Source organism: Toxotes jaculatrix, chromosome 2 (assembly GCF_017976425.1).
Source record: "Toxotes jaculatrix isolate fToxJac2 chromosome 2, fToxJac2.pri, whole genome shotgun sequence".
In the NCBI taxonomy this organism is placed as follows: domain Eukaryota; kingdom Metazoa; phylum Chordata; class Actinopteri; family Toxotidae; genus Toxotes; species Toxotes jaculatrix.
In genome coordinates this window covers 16316000-16332298 of record NC_054395.1, presented here as the reverse complement: position 1 = coordinate 16332298, position 16299 = coordinate 16316000, and the positions used below count along the sequence as shown (strand labels likewise).

Here is a 16299-nt window from a genome sequence, read left to right as displayed (position 1 = left end):
GATTGCTGTCCCAGAAGGATGAGGGTGTAGCCGTTCTTTTAATGTTCAGGTTTCAGGCATCATATATAGACATTACGTTAAGTTCAAAGTCTAAGGTTCTGCTTATTCTGAAAACATGTTAATGTACAACATTTACATACATTTGCATTTACTCATTTGCTAGATGCTTTTTCTCCTAAGCAACTTACAAGTGAGTGTGTAAGTTGCTGGTGTGTTTTTTGTTTTTTTCATCTTTTCATTTCCTTGTCGTTGCACATGGTCCTGACTTTGTCTGTCGGCTTTCTTGTTTTCTGTTTCCTTCCCTATTTTGCGAATGAAGCTGCAGAAGTTGTAGTTGCCGCAGGGGCTGTGTTTAACCAATCAGTCTTTTTCAGCACTGACTTGTGAACTACCAGAAAGTACTGCCCCTGGACTTTTTTTCCCCCCACACTTCTGTATTCCTCAATGGATTCTTGGTCTATTAACACTGACCTTTTTATAGTTTAGTTTATAGAAAAAACAAAAACAAACAAAAAAAAAAAAAACAAAAAACAAAATTCAATATAAAAAGTTACACAGTTAACTGAAAAATAAAAATAAAACTATGCATACATGGGATTATAGAATTATCAGATTTACCAAATGAATCTTTAAAAATGCCTAATGGCCACATCAGTTACAGAACAAGTTGCTGAACAAAGTCAAAAAATAAAAACTATAGTCAAAGTCAAAACACTGTACAGGCAAGCAAAGTAAATGTAAACAAAGATGAAACAGTAATATAACCTCATATTAACAGATTTTGGTGATTACAAGAGGTTCCACTCTATTTTCTCTATTTACCTTGTGATCTTGTACTACTGCTCTCTTATAGTAGTAGGCTGCAAATTTGTGCCTTCTACTGCTAAACTTTGAGTCTGGGCACTAGAACACAATTTATTCTCGGTGGGAAAAGAGAGACATTGAAATTCATTAATCAGTAGTTTGTGCACTGGTACACACAAAAAAACTTTGCCACAGATGGCATAACTTGTCCTTGAAAAGTGTTTGCTTTTCCACAGAGACGGTGAAAACTGAAACAAAATGTAAAACTAAAACAAACAAAATTCCACTTTTAGCAACAGTCGTCTAAAGAATTCACATCCAATATTTCTTCCACGGTACATTTACAGCATGTTGCTTCACAGATGTTCATTTCCAAGTCGATGCATGGAATGTTTTCAGACTGCACAGAAAAATAGATGACATTGCTTTCTAGCGTGCTCGCATAAAAACAGGAAATGCCAGCAGCATGCAGATGCTCATATGTCCCCCAACGCTTTTCTGTATGTAGGTGTCAGGGGTGGAACCAGTACTCACATCATTACTAAAGTAGCATAGCAGTGCCCTAATAGCAAAGTACTCGATTAAAGAGTAAAACAGTTCAATTAGACACATTTATCCAGTGACTTACTACTGCTTACAGGGAAGGGTAAAGGTAATGTCTAAGTGCAGCTCTATCTTACTTTAATGAAAATTATAATGTTTAGTTTTTACCGAAATTGCTTTATTTGTCGAATGACTCGTTGTTTAGTTTCTTAGTTTTGGATTCTGTGTTATTATTTCCTGTTTTGGATTCTGTTATAGTTTTATTTTGAAATGACCTGCCTTTTTGTGTCTGTGGCTGCTTGTCTTCCTGCTATTGTGTGTTTCCCGCTGGTTTGATTGACTGCCCCGCCCCGATTAGTTTCACGTGTTCCCAATTACCTTTGCCTTCCTTGTTTATTTAGTCTCTGTGCTCCCCTTCTCGCTTTTTCAGTTGACCTGTTCAGTTTTCTGGAGTTATCTCGTGCTTTTGTGTGTTATCCTTCGTGTTGCTCTTGTTCTTGATCTTGTGTTAGTTCCTCACTTTACCTGTGTACCTGCTTCCGACGTTTGTTCCCCTTTTGTTTGCTCCTGGATACCTACCTGCCATCTCATCTGCCAGTAAGCCTAATATTTCTACCACACCATAACAGATTCAACTTTATGGAAATGTATTGCATTTTATGGCCATGTGTTTTTATTATTCGGTCTATCTCGTGTGTATCAATGGGGGTAGCTCAAGTAACAGAAACACCGGTCTATAATGTAATACAGCTCAATAGCATCACAAACTACATCCTCCAGAATGACCATAGAGTTCAATCAGCATCTCTCTGAAACATTAACATTTTATTCTGCATGAAGGTTGGATTTATTGAAGGGGTGTTTTATCTTGGTGTGCCTAATGCAGTGCTGGTCTAGTGTATATTAAATGGATCTTATGTAGTTGGTCATTGTCATGTTTGAGTTCTGCTAGTTTGCAGACACAATTGTTATCTATAAAGTTACTCTAGCTTAGTACTTGAGTAAATGCACTTAGTTACTTTCCATCACTGGTTATTGAATTGGTTGTGAATTTCATATTTGTATAATTAGTTTCTTTTGTGTGTTTAGTTTTCTATTCTCTTCCTGTTTATCATGTGGGACCCTTGAGTAATGCATCTTTGAAGGAAAGTAAGAGCACCACAACAGAAAAATACTCCATGTTTCAGAAATTGTATTTGAATAAAAGTATCAGTAAAGTTTATTAAAAGAAGAATAACCCCTTTCTTTGTGTTAAATTGTTTCTGCAATCGCAACAACCGGATGATCCCTGGGGTTCTCTTGTGGTCTGGGATCTTTGTACTAACCTGTATCTCTTCACTCTGCAGGTAGTTGATTTGTATATCTGGAGCGCCTGTGGTGCCCAGTGTGTCCCCGGTTATATGGGCTTTGGCTGCAGATTAACCGCTCTCTCTACCCCACTCCACAGGCCCTCCACATCCTGGGTTTGATTATGTCTCCATAGTTTATCCTTATATTTCATTTTGGCACCTTACAACACCCACACTTGTAATTTCCACTCATTCACATCATACACCAGTGACCTGATTTTCTCATCCCGTGCTATTTAATTTGGTATTTCAATTTAATTTAATAAAAATATTGCCTTTTTAAGTGTTTTCTGTGGTGTCTTCCTTTTGTTGTGGTCATTTGAGCCAGGTCATGACAATACCACTCCGATGTCTGTACACTAAAAATGAAATCAGAGTTAGCAGTTGGTTGTTTTGGTTAGCGGCAGGCCCTTCCTGGAGTCTTGTCGTCTTAGTAAAGTTGCCAGACAACCAGTGGAGACTGCAGGAAGTTACTGCACCTGTGCAAGAAATAATCCAACACCCAGTATACCCCTGTGAAACCAGTGTGTTGTGTGCACCTCTGCCTCTGTACAGAGATATATTGTGTTAATTATTGAGCTTTGGACTTGCAGGCAGCTTTTGTTTCCCTCAGACAGGGTCTCTCAAGCTGTTTCCAGTCTGTCTGTAACTGTCTCCTGTCAGAACCTCCATATTTACCATTAGAGTGGTATTGATCTTATTTCTTAACTCAGGGCCAGAAAGCAAATAAGCATACTTTCCAAAATGTCAAAGCATTCCTTTAATGGTGTAGCTTGTCCAGATGGTGGACTGTATGTACACATACAAGCAAAATTTAGACAGCTAGTTTGGAAGCCAATCATGGTTCAGTATGCAGCTTACACAAGTGTGATGTGGAAATCTGAAACCTACAGCACACATGTGAACAGACTTCTGAAGTAGGGGGAGGTGGGGGGGGCGGGAATTCTGAAACAAATTACTATTCCAAATAACCAGAAGGAGGGGAAGTAAAATGTTTTCCTGTCAGCTGTCAGATAAATGTAGTGGAGCAAAAAATATTCTGTTTTGCTCTGTGATGTTGTGAGGTGGTATAAAGTTAGAATGAGAAAGTAAAAAAAAAAAAGTACAAAAATGGAAATACTTGTACTCGAGTAATTGTAATTGAACTTAACTTTCAGCCTCTGCTCTCCTTGCTGTATAGGTCATTCCTTTCTGCAGACCACCGGCGGTGCTGGAGTTTGTACCCTGTCATCTGGCCTCCTCCCCCTGCTGATGCTGAGGTCTGCTGCTGATGCTGAGCAGGTCTGGGTGGTACCACTGCACACACACACACACCCTCCCCGCAGAGAGGTTCATACAGCCGTAATTACTCTCTTGCCAGAGCTATAGGAAGTGGGGCTGCTGCGGGTGGGAACAGTGGAGAACCTCTCAGCAGGCGGCTGGGAACAGAGCATTGAAGGGAGCTCAAAATCAACCAGCTAAGGGCCATCGCGAGGCCTAATTACCGCGGGAACATGACTAATGACGAAGCTGCGCTCTGGTGGTGCTGTGTCCGAAATGCGCAGCTCTCGTCGCCCAATCAGCCCCAAGTCTCACTCCCAGGTGTATAATTGTAGCTATAGCAGTGTGTTACCGCTGTGCACAGACCTCCCACAAAGCCTGCTGCTCAGAAATGATGCTTTGATAATAATGGATGGTCTTATGCATGGACCATATAGCCACAGTTTTCGTGGCTGCACGAGTATTTATGTGTGAGCTATGGAGCATATGCAGATTGTCACAATCCGAGGTGGCTCTGTGCACCTGCAACAAAAAAAATGTATTTGTAGAGAGTTTATTTTCCGTTTCCATGTGAGGAGGTTTCCTATTTGCCACTGATAACTGTGTGAATGGTTTCAGGGGACATGGGGAGTGAGTTAGAGTGATTTCTTAAAAAGCGTTTTTGCAAGAGAGAAACAATCACTCTGCCCAGTGATCCTCTCCTTGGAGATTTCCCGCTGGTTGGTTGCGATGACTGATGGTAGTAACCCCCCCCAAAACAATCTCCCCCCTCTCACTCACTCGCACACACACACACACCCACACAAACTGTATTCCTGTCCACAGAATCGCCACAGCAGTTTACCTTTGAATTATTCGTTCGGCAGGTTGAATTCGTCCACGTTTCACGTTGAGTTGTGATAAATCGGAGATGGAGCTCCCCTGGGAGAGCACAGCGCCCCACCCCCATCCCACAGTCTCCCAGTGATCATACAGTAGGTGTGTGGGGGGATAAACAAACGTCACTTTTTATTGGCAAGATAAACGAGGAAGGAGTCTGTGACTGGAGCTGCAGGAGTTTGAGAGGAGCTGTCCAGATGCTGAAAGAGCATCAAGCAGCCTTTCAATTAGTAATAAGAGCTGGTGGCTCTGGAGGAACTGATGTCATTTTAACACTAGGTGAAAAATAAACTATTCATCCGCTTCATGTCACCTTAAGGTTCAGCTTGAATATTTTAGCTTGTCGTTAATCTGAGGCGGTGGTTTCTCAAACCAAAACAGCAAGTAAAGAAAATTGCACTCTAAATATTTTACTTATATCCGTCTTTTTTTTTTTTAAGGGATAAATTAAAAACCAATGCCATAATCACAACCCTCGTTGTTTATTTTTTATAGGCTGTTAAAACCGATTTGGGCCAAAACGATCCTTTCAGCCATAGATCAATAGCTTGAATCTGCAACGAGTGTCAGTCGCAGCCCAGCATGTAAGAGAATGCAGACACGAGGGGTGGAGTTCACAGCTTCTACTTTTCAAACGCTCCTCATTGAGAAGAGCTCATTCTTTTCCTGGAAAACAGCAGAGTTGGTGCTGATGCGTCCTGGCATGTGATCCCACTTCAGTCAAATCAATCGCCTCGCCGCTGCAGCCTCCCATTCAACTTTCCATGCTGTTGCCCGTCCAATGGACAGCACTTAGGAGGTTTGCCTGGACATTACCCGCTCCTGCTCGCTCGCCCGCTGCGTTCCGGCTCTCCACCGTCGGCTTTCCAGGTTCGGAGGGACTCACGCGGGCCAGGGAGTTGGCCTGGGTCTCCCGCACGCATGGAGGGCGACGTTATGGACAAAGTGGAAGCCACGGCGACGGTCCGTGACTTCGACCCTCTCAGTGGGAGCATCCCGGCCACCAAAGTGGAGATCACCGTGTCATGCAGGTGAGTCCAAGCCGGTGCCGCCGCTGCTGTGTCTGCGTCATGGTTTTAGGGGGGCTCCGCGCGCGTTGGCTGCGTTTTGCTTTGAGAAGACTGGACATTGTAATGAGTACAACCTCGCTACATGTCAATTCCTTATGAAAAAGAAGTAGTTTTCTAGAATAAAAACTTTACAAAAGGTAAAATGACAAAGCCCTGTTGGTAAAATCCTCTGAAATCCCGTCTTTCCGGTAAAGATCTGCAGACAGACCTCTTTGTATTATTCTTGAATTTTACAAACTTTATAATTTTTGACTTGGAAACTCAGACAGCACCCAATTACCGTTGCACCAATGTCTTGAATTTCCCCCACTCACAGAAAACACTCTACAAATCTGACCATCCCCAAACTTTTACGCGTTTCTGTTTACCCCGTTCATGGTGGAGATTGAGGCTTTGGTGTCTATTATAATAAATCCCTATCTCCGTCAAGAGTCTCGTGAGTCCACAGCGTCGTGTGTTTGTGTTTTGCGCGCGCCACGTCGCGTGTCACGGGAGATATCGACAGTCGTAGAGTTTGTTGGCGTGCCTGTGAGGTTTCCCCTGAGGTAGCGACTCATGTGTGAAGCTTTTGCAACCGCTTGACGGGCTCAGAAAACGACACTAATTTGTTGCAGAAACGCGAAGTGCACAAATAACACTAAATATTCTTCCTTCTTGTCTATTGGCATTTTAACTGAATTCCTTTGCCTCCCCTACTAATAAACCCTAAATACCCCAAAGATGGCAAGTTCTTCGGCTGGATAGGGTGGGGCATCGCCGGTTGCAGGTAGAGTCAATCACTGTATACAGTGTGCTGCTGCAACACTGGCGGCTTTATATAGGTCGACAAGCATAGTTGGTGCTGTTTTAATCGCTGTTTCTCACGGAAATTGGTGTTAATTTGTGTTTCCATGCCCTCCCCAGCTGTGTGTCATATTTTTGCCCTAATGCACAGTGTTTAGCTCTTTGTACCTCCTGGCCAGATCAGTCTTATATGCATGAAAATGATGTGTTCCCTGTGCACTGCTGTTGAAACCGATCCCGTGGCGAGTTCTGAAATTAGTGCACGTCAAGCCACAGGCCAGAGATTTAGCAACCAAACACCCCGCTGCCATCGTTTTCTTCTCTCATCTGCATTCTTCTGGAAACCTCGGATCACTGTCTCAGTTGTTTTGGAGGGGAATCTGACTGATGGTTTATCTCGTTGAAAACACGGCTTCGTCATCCACTGTTGCTGTTGCACAACTAGGCGACCTTTTAACCCACTCTGGATATTAATCAATTAGTCATATTTCAAAACAAGTCTGTTAACTTTTATAGAGTGGACAGGTTGAGAGGATGGTGCAGCAATGGAGGGTGGAGGCTGTCTGAAGAAGATGAATAGCATTACATAGGCCTGCTATAGGATCCTAGATAAAACTGAGGCAAGTGTGAGTGTGTGTGTGTGTGGTAAATTTGTGCAGAAGGTTGGCATATGGAGCACAGGTTGTTTGTGTGTATGTGTGTGTTTTATCCATTTTGGGGCATTTGTTGTGAGTCACAGCTGGACTCTGTGTTATTTCCCTCTTGGCACACACAATTGTTTTTTTCCCACAGACCTTCATTCTTTAAGCTTGGATCTGTGTTGATGCCTCCAGGCTCTGTCGATCTGCAGCTCCCTTGTCTGTCATTAATGTCTCTCCAAACAAAGACTTGCTCCAGGACACAGTTTGATAGAGAAGAGAAAATTCATCCCTGCTTTCACTGGGCCTTGAAACATCGTCTGTTTTTAGATGCAGAGACTTCAGGTCCTGCCTTCTCTTCTTTGTGACTTGGGGCGATTGCTACAGTAGCTCATGTCTGACCTGAGCGCTTCAAAGAGCGAGCTCTGGACAGCTCGAAAGGTGGACACATGTGAAATACATAGCCATGCATGCAGCCATTCCTCCCACTTATCAGCAAGTGTGTATTTGAACCATCCAATAGAAGCAAACAAAAACAATGGGTGTTATGTGGGTGAGAGGCTCAGGCTCCACAACTCTGTGTAATTGATTTAGTAAGCCTGAAAGCTCAGAGATTGCGGCGCACATGGAATTGAATTGCAGCGTGCAGCCCTACAGGCATTCTCATAACCCTCTGCCAATATTGCAGCAAGCCCCCTGACAAACTGGAGGGACTGAAGCAGACAACCCCGTATCAAAACAAGTGCATATCGCTGTGATAGCACATTGTTCCCCGTCTATGGCTCTGATTGGTTTTTGCTCACAGGTCAGCCAGTGAGCTGAGCCCACGGCATCTGCTTCTTAGCCACAAGGGCTACACTCTAACCCAGCGACAAGATGGCTCTTCAAGCTCAAGTGGCCTCTATTCCAATATCAGCCTTACCAAAGGCATGCCAGTGAATACAGTTCAGTGCGTTAGGGGCCAGTGGCTCCCTGGTGCTTTTACAGGCTTGATCCCACCTCTTACGTGGCAGTAATGAGTGTGTTCATTAGTTAATATTTAATCAGCTCTGATGAATATTTGTCTGTGCATAAGTTTGCTACATCATGCTTTACTTTTGAGCTAAGTCGTAACCGTGAATCCTTGTGGACTGTAGAATGTGCCCTTTTTATATCTCAGCTTACCAGACTGTCTCAGAGTTCCCATGTACAATGACTTAAGGGAAACTGGGGCTTCAGCTCTGTGGTTCCACTGTGAAGCACACTTTTTGTAATGAATGCTGCAAAAAATGTGCACACAGACAAAAAACACAAAGCCCTTAAAGGCTTGACACATGGATTTTCATTTAATGAACTGTTTTTTTTCCCCTATTTCTCTTGGGTTCATCACAGTACAGGATCCATGAGCAGGATGTTAGTAATTATTTTGTAAATGCACTGTTTACTGTGTGTGCCTCTGTGACCAGAACGAGGGAGGAGGATCCTGCTGATAAGCTTGACAACCCTGACGAAGGTTTACAACCCTTATCAGAGAACAGCGAGGGAAAGAGAATTTCTTGCCCCCGAAAGATTAGAAAGTTGGCATCTCATTTTTTTAGATAGTTACCAACCAGAGGAGAATGAGGGAAAAGAAAAGAGCAGAATGATTTGATGAAAAGCCCAGATTTGGACACTATCATTTTAAGTACATGATGTGCACTTTAGTCCCAGAAAACCACCAGACACAAGAATGTAGCTTGAATTTTTATTTTACTTCCCATTTGAAAACAGATCCACAGGGGGAATCTTATAAAAATCTATTGGTCCTTTGCAACGTGTCAAAAACACACCACACATATGCTGTTAAAAGTGAAATCAGCTGACAAAGCCGCCCTCCCTTCCACTGCGCTCAGCCTCCCACCTGACAGCTTGAACATCGAACTTTATCAGCCCCCATTGCCCATTTTATCAGGACGCTGCATCTTCTCCATCTCCTCCTAGTCTCTTGCTGATGCTTCAGAGCTCACTGTAACCATTCATTTGCGGTGATAGATTGGTTAAGAGTAGCAATGCATCCAATCAATGCATTCCATAGCTGGAGGGATCTAACTCAACCAGGCCACTCTGCTCCCGAGGGATTCATTACCTGGTGAAACACACAAGAGGTCACATGACTGCCAGCAATCCTGTGACAAATGCTTTGCAGGGGAGGAATCCTGGTGCACAAGGCCACTGATTGCTGTTCCCTGGGGTCAGTCTGAAAACTTGTGGCATGCTTCTTAAGCTGAACTCTTCCTGAGGCAGTCCTTGCAGCAGAGGAGGAGGAGGAGGAGGAGGAGGCTTAATGAAATCATCAGGACGATTAGGGTGTGTGGCATCGCTGCTCGATCTGTCAAAAACAATTGCTCGAGCAGAGCAATTGGGATTCAAGCTGTGTAACCAACTTATTTTTTATTCCCGTGCATTGTTATGGCCTGTAACTCTGCTGTTGTTGCTGTGTTAATAACTGTTGTAACCGTTGATCTCATTCAGTCTTGGTTACCCATTCAATCAAACCCTGTGACCTGTTTTTTCTGGTTGAAACATCCTTTTGTTTTGCCCTGGCAGACAGCAAGTTTGAGCTGAACCAGTTTGCATTGTGCAAGAGCATAAAATATGAATTAAAGATCTCTCTGAGTAGGAGAGAAATTTCAATTTGCGGCATTTTTACTGTGCTGTTCTTTTCCTGTCGTGTTCTGCGTTAAGACTGACCTGAGGCGAGCTCGAAGCTTTTATCTTGTAGGATGACTCTGGCCTGTGAGTGATGTGTCGCATCTGTTTTGAGGATCGAGGCTGAGAGACATGAGGAGGCAAATTTTTTTTTTTCTTCCAATTTTGGGGATGTTAAGATTGGAGCAGGCGAGTCTCACAGGTCGATGAAGCGGATGATTATGCATGAACCCCTGACACAGTGAAAATGAGTTTGGATCCCAGACACTTGGCTTGTGGTGGTGTCAGTGTTATTAATATATTCTCATTTGGGATGTATGACAGCAGAGGGGGATCCTATGGAAACACAGTTGTGGTGCCATGCCAGTGGTTCATAACACTCTGCATGTTGCTTGTGTCATCTGAAAGTGTTGATTGGAGTGACAGGAAAAGTCAAGAGTGTGATGTAGCAAAAAGAAATCAAGGCAGTCCCTCTTGGCTCAAAGATATCAAGCTGCCTTTGTTGCTATTTTCAGAGAACCTTAAGGGTCAGCAGAGTATGTTAGTGGATTTTTGTGGCAGGGGATATTTGACCTAAGATCCCAGCTTGTCTGGGAAATGTGAGAGCTGGTGAGGGATTTGTACAAAGTGTGACAGATTGCTCGGTGAAGATTTCACCACATTATGTTGCATATGCTAAAGGTCTCTCACTTGTTGACAAGCTTTGCCGAAGGGCTGAACGAGCCACTCATTGTCAGATTAATGTCACGTCTGTAGACGTATCTGAGTTAGGTGTTAGATGCATTAGAACTGTCGTGTATACTGTGGTTAAAAGGGACATTTCTTCTTGTGTGGATGAGAATGTGTATGTGTATCATTGCTACAAAGCTGTATGTAGAGCTGAAACATGGTCTGATAAGAACAAATACAATTAATTTTGACTGCAGAGAAATGGCTTATCAGTCAAAATGTGTGCCCTGTATAAGATAAACTTACCCACAAGCTACTAAACTGGGAAATTATTATTTCTGTAGAAGCCATGAGTTAGTTTAGTTTTAAGTTTGTTTCCAGTGCTGTGCTGTATTTGTGTCACGTACCTTTAAATGGAACATACAGGCTCATATCTTTGACCTGGGAAGTCAGTGCATAACATGCTTGTTGTTTAAGTGATGAGAACAGGTTGCTAGTTAACTGACCTGGTTTAAAAGTAACTTAAAGAAAAAAAATCCTTACAAATGTCATACATCATCCCAAGTTTTGGATTTGGAGATTTCAGATAATTTATGAAGTTTTGAATATCACATCTATGTGTTATTTTGGGTGACACCACATCATTCATTGAACAAAGGTTCTCCATGGAGTCAAGAGCCACAACACTGCAAAGAAGAAACTCATGAATTCAGAGTATAATAAAAAGCCTTTAATATTACATGGCTGACATCACTGTTTTTCTGCTGAAAGCCTTCGTCAGGGTGTTGATGAAAAACACAGACAATTCAGAAGCACAAAGCCTGTGTGGATAGGTGTGTGCTGGTTAGCTCCCAGAACACCCATCCTCTGTGTAGTTTCACAAATACATACTTCAGATAAGCACGTGACAAATCAGAACTTAATAAACTGGATGAAGAAGGGATGTTCTCTTGCTTCATAGCTATCTGGCCATCAAGCTACACGGATGAAAAATAGTGTTAGAAAAATGGCAGCAAGTGTTGATGAGATCAACAGAGCTGTATGGTTTTTCGTAAGCTGGCTTCTCTTTAATAGATGTAAAAACATGAAGTGGCAGCCACTAGCGCAGCTTCCATGTCGTGAAGTAAAATAAAATGGAAATTGTGTCTGATTATCAGACTTTCTGTTGAGAAATTTACTTCCAGCCCAGTGGGTACGTTTCAAGTCGATTGGTGTGTGTGTTTGAGTGTGTAGGTGCGCGTGTCATTAGGTGGTCATACCTCTGAAGACGTACAGTGCTAGTTAGTGTTCGTCAGTTCATGCTCATCACGGTTTGCCACCACCTACCTGCTGTGTCTGCTTTCACCTGGTGAGGCTCAACATGAGCCCAGCACCAATTAGACAGCCCCGTTTCCCTGTTTCCATCCTATAAGGTACGCTCGCAGCCATCTCATCCCTCACTAGCATCAATTAGTGTTATCCTTAGAGAGAGTTTCTTTATATGCTTTATCATCATGATCACTATTGAAATTGACCCTGCCCTCCCCACTCCACACTTCACTGAATCCACGCAGAGTTTCTTTTCTCCATTTTCTCCATTTAATGATCAGTTACTGTCATTTCAAAGCCAAAATATGTATGAGCTTAGAAAAGCTTTACTGTGCCTAATTTGTTCATAGTGTACAATTTAAAGTGCTTTATGTTGCTGGTCTGTGAAGTACATGGTTGTTGTGTGCCTGCAAAGATATTTGCAGCTTGGGTTTTTTCATGTGGCGAGGAGAGATGAAGGGAAATTGGCATGAATTCAGAGTAGGCTAAGTGCAAAGTGCTGTGCCAGGGTTATAACAGCCATATACTATCAGTGTGTGCATCTCCCTTAGCGCCTCACAAAAAGAAAAAAAAACCTTTCTCTGCTGTCACAGTGTGCAATTAGCAGTGATATTATTCCCAGGTCAGACATTAGTCGCACACCAGAAGCCAGCCCGAAACAGGGAGTCATAGCATATGTGAATTCTCATTTATTATACTAGCAGAGGAGCGGTTTTATGACTGAGATTCTGTCACTGCCCATGAGATGGCCACCCTGGGAGCACTCTGCAGCAGGTATTGTCGACCTGGAGGGATCCCAGGTTGGACAGAAACTGAATAATTAAACAGATGGAGGAGAAGAAGACACCTGGTGGCATCACAGTGAAGGTCAGCAGATGGGTCTGTCACTAATAAAGGGACATTCAGGGGCTGAATGTAATGGAGGGGAGTGTTTGAGATCCAGACAAAAGCAACTGTACTTTGTATCGTCAACATCTGTCACCATCCGTGGATCCAGTTATGCAATACAGGCAGAGATCCTTTATGTTAATGAAACGCAGTAGTGCCTGAGATTTTTATCAGTTGTCGTTTTAATGTTTGTTTTAATTTCAGCAGTTTTCCCTGGTACAAGCCTTTATCTGATGACCTTTCCTGCATAATACACTGTACTGTTTTTTTTTATGAATTACAAAAATGGCCCCAAGGAAAACTGAATATTTCAGTCTAAATAGAGGAGTTCCGCTGATTTGTAAAGGGCCAGTCGTCCTCTGCTGCAGCATATATAATCCCCTATTTGGTGCTCTGACCTTTTGACCCCTCAGACACTGCTTAAGGTTATATTAGACAAAAAGTAGACCTACTGACCTCGTGGTGTGTGAGTGGAAAGAAAATGTCTGTCCTCAGTCAAAGAGGAGAGGGCCATAGGGCAAGAGAGAAAGTGAAGTGAGAGTAGACTTGAAAATGCAAACCATCCTTCACTTTCTGCTCCCAGCCATCTCCCATTGTTTCTAATGTAATATAGAGACTTTCCATCCTCTAACCCAGTCAGAGACTTAGCTTTTAAGCTTGCATTTGTCGTGTCCTTTTAAGAACCAATGAGGCAGCAGTTCATACAGGCACTGGCCAGCCAAACTCAACACAATTTAAAACCTCTTTCCACTGAATTAGATGCTATTTCTCCAAGGTGCCAATTATGATTTCGACAACTCCAAGAAAGTGGAGGAGAATTAAGGGAGTGCTGACAATAAGGCACTGCAGGTGCAGGAATTAATTCCCACTTTTCTTAGTTTAATAATCAGTCACATGGACGAAGGAGCTGCTAAAATATCTCCAGGGATCTGACCGAGAGGGAGCACATATTCCTAATATATTCTTTTAAATTAGAGTTCAGCAGCCAGCTATGTTTTAGAGGTCAAACCTCCTTCACACTTGGCTTGTAATGGAAACTTTTATCAATATTTTAGCCAAACAAAACACTATTTTGATACATTTATACAACAAAAAAAGAGTGCAGATTTGATTGAATTTCACTTTATTTCTTGTAGTTCTGTTTGTACTGGGTCTAATAATACACTCCAGATGAGATCAAGAGGAATAAGAACAGCGATGTTAGCTGCTGTCATTCACTCATTTCAGGTTAGATCATCATATTCATCACAAAAGTGCTACAGTCTAAAACAAAGTTGATACATGAAATCTGGTGTGGATCTAATTCTAATCTAAACCAGTAGCTGGATCTAATTACTTTTGTCCTACTTTCAAAGAACTTCATCTTCATCAACAAACTTTCCCTACATCAGCTTTTGGGATAATGATCTTCTCTTATCCCACTGAGATTTGTAGAGAGGAGTTGCCTTGTGAAATAAGCAGCGTTGCTTCAGTGAAAGCAGATAGATTATGTGAGACGTTAATATCCATCCTGCAGTACCGTTGTGTCTTCTCTGGCCATGTGCACACTAAGATGATGGATTAATTTGTATTTGTGTATAAATCTGTGTACTAATCATTTTGTCTTGGAACAAACATGGTCTGTGAGAACAAAGTGAGGTTGAGCAACTCAAATAAAGGCTTGTTTTCTATGGTAACATTGTGCAGAAGTGAAAAGAGGATGTCATGTTTTCCTTTTTCCATGTGGCACACTCTCCTCCGCACTGAGGGATAAGGTGATGGACAAGCTAATTGTCTGAGGGTAATGGATGCCAGACAGTAACAGGTGGATACAAAGAGGCAGTTAGTCATGGATGGCTTTGTTATCTCCAATGATAATTACACTGACAATGTTCCAACTGTAGTCAGGTCAGCCCAAGGCTAATACCCAACGAAGCTGCATCTATTATCCCCCCCACGTATCCCTGTGACAGAAGATTTTGTGTCCAGGAATGCAGAATTACGTGTACATGAATGATGTCCCGTTGCTTGGATTCAGTCCTGAAATCTCATCTATATTCATTGAAATCCTGCCGTCCCCTAAAGGGATGAGGATTCTTCTGAACTGCATGCAAGTTATTTAACAACACAGCTCACAATCGGAGAAACAGAAACAAGACATATTTATAGGCTTTTGCATCACACCGATGTGCTAATGAGATGGGTGAGACCGTCGAGAAAATGTCTCTCGTCTAAAATGTTGAATGAAGTGACTGATGGTGGCACTGTCTTACGTTTTGAAGGTAATGTCAGTTTCATTAGATCTTTCACAGATCAAATGAAACAGACATTTCATTAGATCTGTGAAAATACTTAAAGGAAACTCTCAGAATTTCCCTTCGTCTTCCCAAAAAACACACAGAAATCCAGGCTGGAAGAGAGAAAAAAAAAATGGCATGAATAATATTAATGCTGATTGCGGTTCTTATCTTGAATGAGTCAATCAGTGAAGTGTCTGGCTGCTTGAAAAGGTGTTGGATGATGATCAGTGAGGAACTGGATAGCTCCTCCACAGCAAGCAAGGTTGTGCCTTATTTGAGGATTTAGAGGCTGTTGAAGGTATCCTGACATGCAATAGTAACCTTTTTTTCTTTGATTGTGGTTCAAAGTGGGGTAGACTGAATGAGACCTGAATGAGTGTGACTTACATAATGACACCGCTGCACAAGAACTGGATCAGAGTGACACTCAACAATATGGCCCACATGGAGCGTGCTCTGGCCTCCAGCGACTCCAGGATACTGCCATGGATGCTAAATGAGCATCGAATCTAATTTAGCCCATGGATGCATACCGATGACCCTGTTCAATGTATTGATAGTACCATGTTGCTGTGAGTGGCGAAATAAATCCTCATGCAGTACGTAGTGTGTGTGCTGCGGATTGTTGCTTTCAGCCCTGAGCTCAGAGTCACCAAGACAAAAACATCTAAGACTCTTCACCTTCACGCTGCTGTACATCTGCGCTGCAACAGAGCTGATTGTGCATTGAATGTCCCACTTTCCTTTGTGTTGTCATGGATGCATGAAGGGATCTGGAGATTGTGTTCCAAGATAGCCCATTCATTCCTATAAAAGCTGCTCGCCTGGCGGTAAGCCAAAAAGTTCTTCAGACTGTCACATTTTTTCACCTATGTCACATAACCATTACAGTTAAGACCGCAGCCAATAATGATTTTCATTATCGAATAGTCTGCCAGTTATTTTCTCGATTGATTTGTTTGTAAAATCTTAGAAAATGAGAAATTTCCCAGAGTCTGATGTCTCTGACCAACAGTCAATAATGCAGATATATCCAGTTTACTGTCATACAAGACAAAGAAAAGCACACAATCCTCACATTTCTCTCACAGAACATTTGCCGCTTTAATTGATTTGTTGATTATCAAAACAAAGGCCAATTATTTTTTTTAATCAATCACCT

General features: G+C 42.4%; 1 protein-coding gene across 2 annotated transcripts in view; it reads left to right on the top strand.

Annotated features, from left to right (window-relative positions):
* Window positions 1–5741: 5741 nt before the first annotated feature.
* Window positions 5742–16299, top strand: part of cpne5a (copine Va) — a 67250-nt gene continuing 56692 nt past the window's right edge. Inside the window, exon 1 of one of the 2 annotated variants that reach the window (XM_041051737.1) lies at window positions 5742–5866. In XM_041051737.1, coding sequence (XP_040907671.1) covers window positions 5757–5866 — 110 coding nt within the window. In that variant the 5' untranslated portion in view covers window positions 5742–5756. The remainder of the gene's footprint in view (window positions 5867–16299) is intronic. The other variant, XM_041051728.1, reaches the window with a different exon arrangement.